The sequence below is a fragment of the Leptomonas pyrrhocoris genome, assembly GCF_001293395.1.
Source record: "Leptomonas pyrrhocoris isolate H10 chromosome Unknown, whole genome shotgun sequence".
NCBI classification, from domain to species: Eukaryota; Euglenozoa; class Kinetoplastea; order Trypanosomatida; family Trypanosomatidae; genus Leptomonas; species Leptomonas pyrrhocoris.
In genome coordinates, this window is record NW_015438377.1 from 556,185 (window position 1) to 569,451 (window position 13,267).

General features: G+C 53.2%; 6 protein-coding genes across 12 annotated transcripts; all 6 read left to right on the forward strand.

Moving 5' to 3' along the window:
* Positions 1–270: 270 nt before the first annotated feature.
* ABB37_08031 (hypothetical protein) lies at positions 271–2,038 on the forward strand (the record flags this gene model as incomplete). 2 transcript variants are annotated; one of them, XM_015806878.1, is made up of 1 exon in its annotated part: positions 271–2,038. In XM_015806878.1, exon 1 carries the CDS (start codon positions 572–574, stop codon positions 2,036–2,038), a length of 1,467 nt encoding a protein of 488 aa, XP_015654749.1. In that variant the 5' UTR covers positions 271–571. The 2 variants fall into 2 exon arrangements, with proteins under 2 accessions (XP_015654749.1, XP_015654750.1); XM_015806879.1 differs by having other exon boundaries at positions 307–2,038.
* Positions 2,039–2,376: 338 nt separating this feature from the next.
* Positions 2,377–3,227, forward strand: ABB37_08032 (putative amastin-like surface protein; the record flags this gene model as incomplete). 3 transcript variants are annotated; one of them, XM_015806880.1, is made up of 1 exon in its annotated part: positions 2,377–3,227. In XM_015806880.1, the coding sequence occupies exon 1, from the start codon at positions 2,670–2,672 to the stop codon at positions 3,225–3,227; it is 558 nt and encodes a 185-aa protein (XP_015654751.1). In that variant the 5' UTR covers positions 2,377–2,669. The 3 variants fall into 3 exon arrangements, with proteins under 3 accessions (XP_015654751.1, XP_015654752.1, XP_015654753.1); XM_015806881.1 differs by having other exon boundaries at positions 2,514–3,227; XM_015806882.1 differs by having other exon boundaries at positions 2,519–3,227.
* Positions 3,228–5,260: 2,033 nt separating this feature from the next.
* ABB37_08033 (Ferrochelatase-like protein) lies at positions 5,261–6,681 on the forward strand. 4 transcript variants are annotated; one of them, XM_015806883.1, is made up of 1 exon: positions 5,261–6,681. In XM_015806883.1, exon 1 carries the CDS (start codon positions 5,384–5,386, stop codon positions 6,548–6,550), a length of 1,167 nt encoding a protein of 388 aa, XP_015654754.1. In that variant the 5' UTR covers positions 5,261–5,383; the 3' UTR covers positions 6,551–6,681. The 4 variants fall into 4 exon arrangements, with proteins under 4 accessions (XP_015654754.1, XP_015654755.1, XP_015654756.1 ...); XM_015806884.1 differs by having other exon boundaries at positions 5,263–6,681; XM_015806885.1 differs by having other exon boundaries at positions 5,292–6,681.
* A 271-nt stretch (positions 6,682–6,952) lies between these two features.
* ABB37_08034 (hypothetical protein) lies at positions 6,953–7,738 on the forward strand (the record flags this gene model as incomplete). Its single annotated transcript, XM_015806887.1, has 1 exon — positions 6,953–7,738. Exon 1 carries the CDS (start codon positions 7,043–7,045, stop codon positions 7,736–7,738), a length of 696 nt encoding a protein of 231 aa, XP_015654758.1. The 5' UTR covers positions 6,953–7,042.
* Positions 7,739–8,065: 327 nt separating this feature from the next.
* ABB37_08035 (hypothetical protein) lies at positions 8,066–8,787 on the forward strand (the record flags this gene model as incomplete). Its single annotated transcript, XM_015806888.1, has 1 exon — positions 8,066–8,787. The coding sequence occupies exon 1, from the start codon at positions 8,509–8,511 to the stop codon at positions 8,785–8,787; it is 279 nt and encodes a 92-aa protein (XP_015654759.1). The 5' UTR covers positions 8,066–8,508.
* Positions 8,788–10,295: 1,508 nt separating this feature from the next.
* Positions 10,296–10,700, forward strand: ABB37_08036 (hypothetical protein; the record flags this gene model as incomplete). Its single annotated transcript, XM_015806889.1, has 1 exon — positions 10,296–10,700. One exon carries the CDS (start codon positions 10,296–10,298, stop codon positions 10,698–10,700), a length of 405 nt encoding a protein of 134 aa, XP_015654760.1.
* Positions 10,701–13,267: the final 2,567 nt, after the last annotated feature.

Below are 13,267 nucleotides of genomic sequence, written 5' to 3' on the forward strand. Positions count from 1 at the left end.
CGAACCGCACTTCAGTGGGTGTTTAAGGAAACTGAAAGAAAAACCCGGGGATCAAATCTATCGCTGTATAAGCAAACACACGTAACACGATAACGGACTGGAGTACGCTAGTTGCCATCGGATGTAAAATATGTACTCTGCGCCTTGGATTATAAAAATCAAAAGCCCCACAGCTGAGGAGTGTTTATGAACACTGCTGATAGTAAAGCGCATCACTATGGCTTTCTCACTGACTTCATTGCTGTGATCCGTTTTTTTCCCTCCCATTTAAGCCGGACAAATTGAGCTTCTCTTTTTAACCTGTGCAGCGTGCTTCCCTCTGCGTTACCGTGACTGGCCATCCCTACACCACTCAGGTCAACTGGCAAGTGGTTTCATTGCTCAGAGGTCTTTTCGCATTAAATACAAGAGACGGACGAGAGCGTTTTATCGGAGCACATCCGCACGCACGTATTTCCTGTTTGCCAAACAAAACACATGTCGAGACAAAACGATCGCCAACAACATCGAAACATACGTGAAGGGTATTTCTTCACGCACACGTGCACACAACCAAAATACTAAGTACAACATGAACGATCTTGCCTTCTTTTCGCTCCATAGCTCAAAGAATAACCTGGAGGATAAGCTTCTGCGCGACACGCTCGACTTCTCGAGCTTTCGCAGCAGGGAGGGCGTCCTGTACAGTTGGCGGTGGCACTTTCTGCTCGGCACCCTTCCACTCCTCTCGGACGGCGATGCGCAACTGACGGCGTGCCAGTCTTCCTGCGAGGCGTGGGTACACCAGTGGGAGGAGGCGGGCTGCTCCCTCGATCAGACGCTCCGCAGCGCACCCCAACGGAAGGCGCGGGCTGTGCGGTTTGATGAGTCGAGTAGCAGCAGCACGAGCAGCGAAGTCGAGGACAGGACGAGGCCGCCCGCCTCCTGTTTAACGGACGCTGCGCCACCGACTTGCTTCGCGACGGAGAACCCTCTCGTCCCCGCGGTGGAAAGCTCCTACGCGCTACAGTTTCAAGTCGACGCGGTGCGGCAGACGATCGCCAAAGATATGAGCCGACTCTTCTGGGACGTTCCAATTTTTCAAGAGCCGCAAACAAAAGATGCCGTTTCCGACATTCTTGTGAAGTACTGCACGGCGGAGAAGAGGGAGTACAGGCAGGGATTCCACGAGCTGGCGGCGTTTCTCTATTACGCCTGCCACCGGGACAAGATGCAGGCCGAGCAGCTCGTGCGCGACAACCCCGTGCTGCGCTCCAACTCCTTCTTCACAGTTTTCGAGAAGGCCTACGCCGACCTGCCCGCTGCGGTGTACGCGCTATTGCGGCGGTTGATATTGGAGGAGGACAACGGACTGGGGTTGGCCCGGTGGTACTACGCGGCGACCTCGGAGCAGAGCGGGGTCGTGGTGGCGTGTGAGCGGGTGCAGCAGGACTTGCTGGCGCAGGTGGCTCCAGAGCTGCAGCATCGGCTGGATGCGGAGTACGACATCCAAAGCGTTGTTTATCTTGTCCGCTGGCTGCGCCTTCTCTTTGTGCGCGAGTTGTCATTTGATCAGCTGCTGCGAGTGTGGGCGGTCATCTTCTGTGAGCGCTACGTGCAGACGACGGCAGGCCGCCGCGCCTACGTGCTGGACGACAGTGTCGCGCTCTACTTCGCCACGCAGTTGCTTTTGCACATCCGCGTTCCTCTCTCCACCGACGCCGGCACGGCACTGCAGCTCCTCATGAAGTACCCGCCCGTAGAACATGTGGAGGAACTGCTCTACCGCGCCATCATGACGAACGCGGATTCCTGCTTAATCCGCCTGGCGACGGCACCGCACGTGATCAGCGTTGCGGACGCCGTGACCCTGCCCGCGGAGGTGACGTCACGGCAAGGTGAAATTCTCGCCGGGGTCATACAAAACCTGGAGCAGTACTGGTTCCGCGCTGAGGACATGAAGCCCGAGGAGCTGCAGTGTTTGACAGATTCCTACATCCAAGCGATCGCGCAGCTCAAGAAGGTCCGCGATGTTTTGCTTCACGGCATGAGTGAGTAAAAAAGCGGAGTCGGTGGCTATTTGCGAGCCGGGTTTTTTTTCATCTTCTTTCCTTTTTCTTCAGCGGCTTTCATGCGATACAAAACATAGCAGCGTCACCGCCTTCCCCGAGTGCACCTGCGCTGCGCATCTACCGTGCGACGCTATTCTTTTTTCTCCTTGCAAATGTGAAAGCCACTGCACGTTGACGCAGTTCGTGCTTCTGCCCCTTAAAGTGAAAAGAGAGACCATTTGCGTTGGCAGTGTATTCCCGATAACTGTATTTAATGAATAGTCATACATGCAACGAACGATGCCACGATCTGCACGTGCTCTCACCCTCGATTTCGCAATCTTGTAGACCTTCTCTTCATCTCCCACGCCCCTTTGTTTTTTGTTTTTGGTCTCTCTCCCCGTCGCACCTGTGCGCATATTTTTCATTGCCACATCATTTCCAACCCCTGCTCTTTTGTTTCCGTCTTCGACGCTACCTGGCAGATTAGTATCATTCTGTGGTGTATACGTGTTCCCCCCCCTACGCTCTTGCGCAACTACTCTTCTGTTCGATAACTGTAGTCGAGTTCGCTCACGGTTTCATTTACGCATACGTAATTCAAGAAGCTCTTTCCCCCTCCTCCCGCAACAAGCAGAAATGGCCAAGGAAGGTTCCAAGACGAAGGAGGTGCCCGCGTGCCGCATGGCGCTATGTGTGGTGATCGCCGTTGTGGAGTTCATCGGTCTCTTCTTCATGTGCATCGGCTCCCCATACGATCAGGTCAAGATCACCAGTGACAGCTGGGTGGTGCCGAAGGATCTCTGCTACTCCGTCTGGGGTACGAAGCGCTGCAGCGGCTCCCACCCGCTGGCGTGGCACGATGCGGCCTTCTACGCCCGCTGCGGCGTCTTCGAGGCGACTCTCAAGTCGGCCGCTGCCTTCAGCATCATCTCTCTCTTTGCCTTCGTCATGGGCATGACGGTGTCGCTTCTGCTGGCCTGCAAGTGCCTCGCCACGAAGATCCCGGCGGTCCTGATTCTTCTCTTTGGCGTCATCACTAGCTCCGTTCCCTTCGCTGCGATTGCCGGCCTCTACAACAACTCGCAGTGCAACGCGCGCTTCAGGGACATCGGCGAGTACCAGCCCGGCTTCGCGTTCTTCGTCATTTCCTGGTGCATGGCGATCATTTCGTTCATCTTGATCTGCTTCGCATAAGGTGACGTTACACATTAGGTGCGCGCCGTCATCGGGACGGGGGATCCCCCACGTCGCGGCTGCTCCACAGGCACATCGCGCCAGGGGAAAAACGAACAGCAAAGAAAAGGAATAAACTTAGCAGCGTAAGAAAGGCTGCTCTTCCATGCGAAGACGCACGTGAAGGAGCGCCGCCGCCTCCGCTGCGCTTCTCCGCGTTCACGTCGTTTTTCCCGTCACAACAGTTTTAGGGCATTCTTTTCTCTCTCATGTTTTGTACTTCTCGCACAGCGGAGCATCGAAGCTGGCTACCTCCTTCCCTTTCCCTGCGTGTTTGCGGTCTTGAATTGGCCCGAATGGATCGAGCACGGAGCGTGGCGGATCTCCACAGTTTGTAATTTAACTTAACTGGCTGACGTGGGCGGCCGTTGAATGGAGTGGGCGAAGCAGGCAAAACAACAGCCGCAGAAACTCGAGCAGTGGGACGTGCCGGGGAGATGAGAGGAGACTTCTCACATGAAGTCATCTCGCTCTTCGCGACGGGTCCGTGTCGCTCATGAAACAACAACGAGCAGGAGAAATCGAGACGACCTGCAGGCGCATCGCAAGCTGAGCCTCCATTCTGTTTTTCTTCTACGTATTGTCGTCGCACCGTGCATCTTCGCCAAGTCTTCTGCGTGTCTTTTTCGCACCCACCTTTCCTCGAAAATGAGGGTGCGGCTGAGGAACGCGGTGTGCACGTGGTGGAGGAAAGCAAGCGAAGGTGGCCCAACTGAGCACCTCACCTGCTTGAGTCCGCTGCGAAGGCGAGCACTACACGAAAAGAAGGGAAAATGGGTGGCTCTCATTTGTAGTTGTTTGTTCTTCGTTGCCCCACTCGTTTCGCCTCTCATCTTTTCAATGAAAGCCGTGCTTTCCTCTAATTTTGTTTTCTGTGAGGAAAGCAGACCGGAGAAGAAAAATATAAATACATAAGGTATCAAATTCTATATATTATACATTTAATGTAGGACCGGGATAAACGGGGTAACGCATGGGTGCTGACGCACAACGACATAGCCAAAGAAAAGAAGATGCACCCCCCTCCAAAACCAAAACAAATGATCACCGTTTACAAAGTTTGTTTTCTTTCTTATTGATTTAGCGGTGCCATAACGTATTTAAAGTAGACATTCCCTTTTTCTTTTTGTATGAGTGAACGCGTAATGCCCTCGTTTGATGGGGAGCGCAAGTCCGAGCTCTGAACAAAGATGCACGACGCAGCAGAGACGGCGGCGAGCATACATCTTCTCTCTCTGCGTGTTTTGAGGTTTCAGAATTCATGCTCTGAAGCGTGCTCGTGCTTTGTTGAGCACCCAGCATGCCCCTCAAATTGCAACCATGCTGTCCCCCGCCTTTACAGCTCTTCGGGTTCTCTTTTTCCATTTTCCCTTTGTCGTTGTGCTTTTGCGAAACGGAGAGCAAACACTCGAGTGTCGTGCCCACCGCCGCGTGTGCGACAGAGAAGTGAGCCGGCGATGTTGCGGGAGGAGGCGTGGCGACGCGTGAGTGATGAGACAGACAGAAAGGTAAAAGAGATATAAGAAAAGGTCTCCTACTTGTCTTGTGATTAATCGGGAAAAAATGTTTACTTCTCTTTCAAAAATAAATGAAAAGAAAAGAAAACGAAGCTCTGCAAGAGGATCTGCGCGAAGGAGAAGCTCCTCCCCAACAGAATGCGAAGCATATTCTGAGAAAGGGGGGGGGGGCTCACTTCCTTCCGGCGTTCTCGCTGGAGTTTCCAACGAAGCGGTGAAGGCGCAGTTTTGTCAGTCAATTTTCAATAAAACCTCGCTGCTTTGACGGCCTCCGGCGTTTCAGCTTTCAAATCTCTGAATGTTTTCTTCACGTTGATGGAAAACTGTCCGGGCGCGTAAATCTCTCTCTATTTTTAAAGGCTTCACTCCTTCGACTTCATCCACACTAAAAAAAGATCGTCTTGCTTTGTCTTTCCCAACACCTCTCGCACCTTGCTCTCCATCTGCCGCTTTTCCCTTTCAAACCTTCTCTCCGCAAGAGTGAGCCCGTCATTGCCAACATTGTCGTAGTTTACTTCTTCTGATTACTCGTGTCTTTCTTTTTTGTAAGACCGTTTTTTAATATCTACTTACAACTGTAGCTACAACACTGTCGTATCGATGCTCAAAGCTCCCGGTCCGTCCAAGGCGGTGCTCCTGGTCAACCTGGGCACCACCACCGCACCGACTGCCCCCGCGCTGCGCAGCTTCTTGGGCGAGTTTCTGGCGGACCGGCGTGTCATCGACGTGCCGCGCTTTATCTGGTACCCCATTCTCTACGGTTTCATTCTGCCCTTCCGCCCCGTCAAGATCCTCCCGTTGTACAATCACATTTGGATCAAGAAAAGCTCGGGCGTTGTGATCAACGGAAAGACGGAAGGCTCTCCTCTGGCCCTCTACACCGAGAGCCTGACGGACCAGGTGCGTGCCATCGTGGAGGCGCAGTCGCACGGCGACGTTGTGGTGCGTCACGCCATGCGCTACGGTGCCAAAAACATTCCCGCCGCTCTGAAGAGCATGCACGAGGAGTTTCCTGGCATTCACGAGTTGGTGGTGCTGCCGCTCTTTCCGCAGTACTCCTCCACGACCACCGCGTGTATCTACGATGAAGTGTTTCGCTTCTACTCCGATAAGAACCGACGGTGCGTCCCGGGACTGCGCACCATACGCGACTACGCTGACCACCCGGCGTACGTCGAGTCCGTCGCCACGAGTCTGCTGAGCGCGATAAAAAAATACGTGACCGCCAAGATGTCCGCTGCCGCTGATGGCTGGAAGACGGTGCTGGCGACGCACATGGAGGACGTCGCCCTTGTGTTTTCGTACCACAGCATCCCCATTCGCTACGCGGAGGAGGGCGACGACTACCCGCAGCGGTGCGAGGCGACTACACGCGCGGTTCAGTTGTACCTCGAGAAGGAGACCGGCGTCCCCTTTGCCGACTCCATCGTGCATGTCTACCAATCGCAGTTCGGCAACCAGCCGTGGATTGGGCCGAAGCTCGTCGAGGCTGTTGCGGCGCTTCCGGCAGCACCGAGTGACGCTCGCAAGCAGAAATTCTGCGAGGCCTGCCACAACACGGCTCTCGCGAAGAAACAGGTAAACGTGTGCTTTGCGATTGCGCCGGGCTTTGCAGTGGACTGCGTGGAAACGATCCACGAGATTGCGGAGGACGCGAGTGGGCTGTTTAAGGAGCACGGTGGGCGTGATTTCATCTACGTGCCGTGCTTGAACGACAGTGAGGGGCAGGTGAAAGCCATCACGGCTGTGTTGAAGGCGGCGGAGTGACCCGCTGTCCGCATCATCACGCAACGACCGCCTTCGCTGTGCGTTCGTTTTTTCTTCATTTTCCTTTATAACGATCTTTTTTTTTTCGTGGAAGCAAGGACGGTTTCTCTTATCTTACTCTAGCGCATAAACTCCTCTCCAGTGCATTCTCACATTTGTGTTTGCTGTGCGTGTTTCTGACTAACTTCTGAATGCGAAAGAGAGATCGTTAGGTGTCATGCACATGTTTTTGTTGGCGGAAAGAACCCTGTTATCAGCTATTGTTGTTAGTCTCTGTGAACGTGGGTTCGATCTCTGCATGGCGGCAGTTTAATACCTCATTTGCTGTCTTCCTATTTTGGGGCACTCTTCCACTTCCCCTTCCGTTCTCCGCGTTTCAACTCCTTGTACATTTCCATCATTAGCCGTAACAAGTCTCTGTGCACGTTATCTTGTATCTTCTTCTCCTTTCCATATACTACAGGTTTGTCTTTATCCAACCAAGGATTCACGATGGACTTCTTGCAAATTGTCGATCCACAGTCGTTGGCCGCGGTGTCTGTAATACGGGTGCTCGTTGAACTAGCCGTTGTTGCCGTCTCTGCGGTGGCGGTGGGTGTCTGCCTCCGCGTCGTGCCGGAGAAGTTGGTTCCACGATCCACGGCATCCCCTGCGCGCGTCGCCGCACCGAAGGCGGCACCCGCCGCACAGCCTCGCCCTGCTGCTGCAGCACCCAAAGCGGCGGCAGCCGTGCAGACGGGGTTCCCCGCCCCACCCACGGCGATGGCGCCTGCCGCTCCAGTTACAGCTGCAGCTCCAGCGGCGACATCCAAAGCAGACAGCACCCTCGACGACGTTCTCGACTCCTTCTTTGAGGACGAGGACCTGCTTGACGAGGCGCTGCTCGACACAACCGCGCCCACAAGCAACCCTCTCCACGCGGCGAAGCTGGCGCCAGCGCCAACGAAAAGCGACGTCTTTTCCAAGGAGCTGGCCGCCAAAATGACAACACATCTTCGACCCAAAGGCCCCACCAAAGCAAAAGCGGCGTCCCACAAGCCATTGGATGCAGCAGCCGCAGCAGAGCAGAAACTAGATGACGCGTTAGACGCTTACTTGGCCGAGGAGCAGCTTCTGGATGAAGCCATTTTGGATACCGCTGTCCAAGCAGCGCAGCATGGACCCAGAGAGCCGCCTGGTCCTCCATGATGATGGCGTTCACGTGATGAGTTATTTCTTCGCCGAATAAAAACACTATCGATTCGCATTATACAACATACCCGCGTCTCATTTCCAGTTGTGTTGATGCTGTTCTGCCTCCGTAAAGCGTCACGCACGAAGTACAACGGTAATGGCACTTTCCCTTGGACGAAAGCATTGCTTTCTCCACCCACTCTGCGCTTCAACCTGGGAAAACGAACGATCTAACGTGCCCACCGCAGCAACGTCACCCTCGCGCTCTCTACGTAGTTTCTTCCTCCGCCCGCTTTACTCTCTCCTCTGTGCCTGCCTGCATTCTACATGGGTACACGCAATAGTGGCTTATTCTTTACAGAGAAGATGCGTCTATCCTCCTCTCCTTCCATACACCCAGTGACGGCACTATCCCACGCGAATTGTGTAGACAACGCGGCAGCCACTGTATTCTACTGTTGCGTACATGAGCTGTAAACTATCCTCGTAAAGCAGCGTTTCTGTGGTACTCCTACGGAGTTGCGCAGTTCATGAGCTGAACGCATCCTCTACGCAGACAGCCGTGATGTCGACAGAGGAGACTGGACATGAAGGCGCTGATGAACTGCTTTAACGATGAGGGAAAATACAGTAGGGTGTTGCGAAGAGGCAACCGTGTTGTGCGTACAAGTATAGGGACTGACGACACACCGAAGCACTTTAGGCTTTCGCACTTGCCATGACGGGCGGATCGCTGCAGACCGCTACTGGTGTTGGATGCTAGTAAAGCACGCAACAGTGTGCCAATGCTCTTCACCGACAAAAGAAGAACTGGACGGAGGAAGATGAGGCAACGCAACGCTCCACATCAACATCCGATGCGATTTGCGGCACTGCTGTTTGACAAGCTGTCGATGTTCCCTCACTTGACGGAACTGATGATGCCGGTGGTGCAGCCGTCGCTCCTATGCAATGCAAGATACTTGTGGCTGCGCAGATGTCAATCATTTGATTCACAGATTGCAATCTGTGTTTACACAACAGCTTCTCTTCGTTGGTTGGAGCACTGCACTTGCGTCGTTTAACAGCAGTCAACAGTGAAAGAAGAGCACCCTCGTAACCCGAAGAACTGTTCAATACTCGAAGCACTCGATGTGTCCGAGAAGGAGCTTCCAGAGGATCACCGCGATCTAGTTGGCGCACAACTCCTGGAGAAGCTTTCTGTCCGTGAATGCGGACTGCGTAACGTAAGGTGTTGGAGCCGCTGTCTGCTGCTTTCTGAAGTTACTGTGTGTGTGTGTGTGTGTGTGGAAGTGAGCTGTGGGCGGACGTGAGCACTCTTGCCTAATCCACCATCCTGGGACTGCTGGATGTGTGGGTGATGTAACGTGATCGGCGTTAGCTAAAGGGATGGAGCTCCAGAGTTCGAAGTGTCAGGGTAGATCAGCAGCGTTGCCTGACCCACCCAAATCTCGAGGTATTCCGCGTTCTCTTCTTTCACCACCCATCCGACAACCCACCACCACGAGCTCCAACTTCTCCTGCCAGCATCCGTGCTTATGCGATTTACTTGCGGTCTACCTTGAAGATTCCTGAGCACGGCTCTTTTTACCGCTCTTCTTTTCTGTCAATTTGCTCGACGCCGCCCATAACGCTCCTTGCCTTGCATGCCTGGGGAGCGTGTACCCGCTGCTGATTTATTGTGCGTTTCTCTTCTGATGATTCATGTTAAATGCCGGCTACAGTGTTTAGCAGCTGCTGCACAGTGGATGCATCCGCAAATTTAAACGGAAAGTCAAGCGAAGGGATTCCTCAGCAGGCGCCATTGCACTGTAGCAACGGTGAGACTTAACAAGTGAGGCAACGGAAGCGGCGACGGTCTCGGTCAACAGGTGTACGCAAACGTGTCGTGCTGCTTTTAAAACTCCCATATCTCTCTGCAGCAATTGGTTTCACACCGGGAAGCTGTTTCATACGCTTTCTCTTACTCTACACCTGCAGACTCTTTCGGGTCTCGCAGACGCACCTCGTCTCAAGACTCTACTCGCAGCGAATTGTGGCATACAAAACTTAGACGGTCTCGGCAACTTTCCCTTCCTCAGCACCCTTGACGTGTCGGGCAACAACTCTTTAAAGAGCATTCGCAGCCTTGCTGGTGCGCCTTCACTTCGGATCGTCAAAGCGGCGTGCTGTGCATTACGGAACGTCGACGGGCTGAACAGCTGCCCGCTACTCCGCGAGGTCGTTATCTCCCATAACAGTGCCCTGGAAGACGTGAGCGGCCTCGTTGGTGCGCCGAGCCTCGAGAAGCTTTCTGTGAGCGCCTGTAGAGGACTCCGCAGCATCGATGGGTTGAACACCTGCCCGCTGCTCAGCGAGACCGATATCTCCTATAACAGCGCCTTGGTGGACCTGAGCGGCCTTGCTGGTTCGCCGTCACTTCGGACACTCAACGCGGTGCACTGTGATATTCGCAGTGTGAACGGGCTTAACAGCTGCCCACGTCTCACAGAACTCTGCCTGAGTGGAAACAGACGCTTAGCGGACATTCGTGATCTTTCAAGGTCCACCAGCTTAAAACACTTAGCCGTACATGCTACACAGAAGTGGATGTCACTCATTTTTTCAACTCCTACGTACAGGTCCAAAGGTAGAGTATAGCAGGACGACGACACAACGACTGGTGCAAAGATCGTTTTCAAAGGTTCCCTTTTTCTGTGCTTATCAACTCTGTCGCGCTGACGAGGAGTGTGCGCGACCGAGTACCCCTTGTGCTGCCATCGTTTTCTATTGCAACTGGTTGCTTGCATCGTATACGAGTGCACCGTGCGTTGTCTGCATCTATCACGTTTTGTGCAGTTTCTGCCTGCGTGCCTTTCGAGTAAAACTGCAGCTTTTATCTCAACGGTGTGTGTTGAAAGCGCCCCTGCACGGACCATGCCAGTTGACAGAGGGGATCCGGATAGTTTCCTCCGATCGCAGGGGCTTTCTCTTTTAACCATCCCAGTGTTGTATTAAACGTCTTCTGTCAAACCTATCAACATTGAGGCCTTGATTATCGCTTGTTGTTTGATTTCTTCTTGGTGGCACAGTTGAGCAGACTCCCTGCTGTCGCAACATTCGTAAATGCGCAGGTGACGCTTCAAACCTTTTTTCTTCTCACCAGTTACTCTTTGTTTAGCGATCTTTTTTGTTTTTGATGCTCCTCGATGCCGTAGCCTCCTTTTTCTTTTTGCGGTTTCGAAGTGTTGCAGTGCTTGAACTGTTGCTTCTAAATCACGAATTCTGTCAAAAATCCATCTCGGTAAAAACAATCTCTTCTTCTTTTTGTATGCATAGCTGAGCAACATCAGGTTGAATAGCGTTCCTTTCCTGCTACTTGTTGTGTACAGTGGCTTGCAGGAAACCGACTGGCGAACCGAGAAGTACGCATCTGCTGATGTGCTTTCTATTGTCTTTCTTTTCACTTTGCCACACACGTTCACCGAATAATAACAATAACAAAATCACACCGCAAAGAGTGTTGCACTTGGTAAAGCGGAATACGGTCATACGACAAGATCTCACGGGTGCGAAGAGAGCGCATCAGGATTCTATTACAAGTAAATGGTGTCCTGTGGTGACTTTTCATCTGCAACGCTTATGTGTGTAAGGGATAGAGGTTGACACCGCTGAATTGCGGGTAGTGCCACATTTATCGTTGTACTTTCAGCAACGTGGTCTCCCCGCTCTTCTCTTGACGAGTTTTGGTCTCCTTTCGTTTTGCCAGACGCGCATTTCGCCCTTACAGCAAACTGCCTTCAAGAGTGCTGAGATCACAGGTGAAGGACGTAGCGCACCCTGTTTCTTCTCAAGCGGCACAGTAGCAGAGCAGTTTCTGTTCCCAGGTGCTTCCACCGGTGCTTGTGCTTCGTCGGGAAAGGAATGAGGTGAGGCAGCACTTCGAACCCACAGATGCGCTGAGGCCGGCATCTACAACGGCTGTGTAGCACGATTGACACGGTGCTACAACGGCAGCGCTGCCCTTTCTTTTCCACGTTAACAAGCAGCGGATTAGAGCAATGCGATCATCGAGCAGCTCTGCTCTCCCGGTACTGTGGGCTATTATAGTGCCAGTTGCTGAGAGCTGCCTAGCGGTGAAAAAGTGTGGTGCCACATAAGGGGATGGTAGATGAAATCAAAAGCTGACTCCTGCGCATCGATGTGCGTTGCGTTCGAAAATGGTGGAAACCAGACAGAAGTAGCTCGAGCATGCCGAGTGCAGCGTCGCAATTGAATCACAGTTCTTTCCTTTCTATATTACTTGGTAGTGGATTGTCACTGCCGCACTCTCAGCACTGCTTTGCATCCTTTGAAGAACAGAGCAAGAAGAAGAGGGTGGAGTACGGTCATTCTTTGGTCAACATGTGACTCGATGCAAGAAGACCCAGGGGCCTTTTTTACCGTCTTTATGATCCGCTTTGCAAAACGCAACGCTTGATTGGTTGAAAGAAGAACCGTCAGTTGTAACGTTGCCAGCCTTCCTCTATGTAGCAAGAGAGAAGTCCAGAACGGTTGATTATCCGAGACTTGAAATCTTCAAAAGCGAAATAAATATCTGAAGTGAGGTACTTAGACGGAGAGAGAACGAGGTGACGATAATTGATAGCAGGTATTTGTGCTCAAAGAAGGAGGGACGCAGAAGAAAAACAAGATTTACGAGACCACACAAGAGAAGAACGACTAAATATAGCTGTAAAAGGAAAGAAGATGCGACTGAAAAAACGGAGTGGAAAGAGGGAGAAGAAATTGAGATAAAGGCGCGAAAACAAGAGAAATTGAAGCAGACACGACGGCGATTCTGATTGCTGAGAACTCCAAGTGGCTCCCGCTGAGCAGGTGCACCGTCAAGGCGTCCTCTATCTTTCAAGCATTGTCGTGGAGTGTTGCGTCGCCGGAGCGCTGATGAACCACCGCATCTCGCGCAAGAGCTCCTTCGTCGAGGTGATTGCACCGGCGCCGTGGAAGAGGCAGAGGACGTGGCCGTGGTGGTGTGTGGCGGGCTCTTCGGGTGCCGGACGCGACGCTGTCTACGACTGCGGCACCACTCCTCCGTGCCGAGGGGCCAAAGAAGGCGCGGCAGCTGCCCACCAAAAAGAAGCAACTGCAGCAGCAACGGCGGCTTCCTGCTGAACGGCGGAGTGTCGCAACGTCACGTGCTCAACCGTCGGCACACCGCGCCAGCTCTAACGTGATGAGCCCACCGCTTCCTCGGCAATCGCACGGCAACAGGCAATGGAGACGAGCAGGGGAGAGGAAGGGGTATGAAAGGGAGTTGACTATTGCCGGGGGTTTCTTGAGGGACATGCGACCGCCACCACGATAGCGGAGGTGAACAGAGCACCAGCGCGACAGAGAGGCATGACACGGCGAGGGCTGCGACAGTTGCTGAGATGTCTGTGCCAGATGTGGTGGTGGTCGACTCGTGGGCCTGGCCACGCCGAACACAACACGGCCCACTACACGGCATGAGAGCCGGACACTTTACTGAGCGAGCAGGCACGCGAGCAACGTGTACAGGGGGGT

Coding starts and splice junctions, on each gene's coding strand:
- ABB37_08033 (XM_015806883.1), top strand. CDS start 5,384: ATGCTCAAAGCTCCCGGTCCGTCCAAGGCGGTGCTCCTGGTCAACCTG.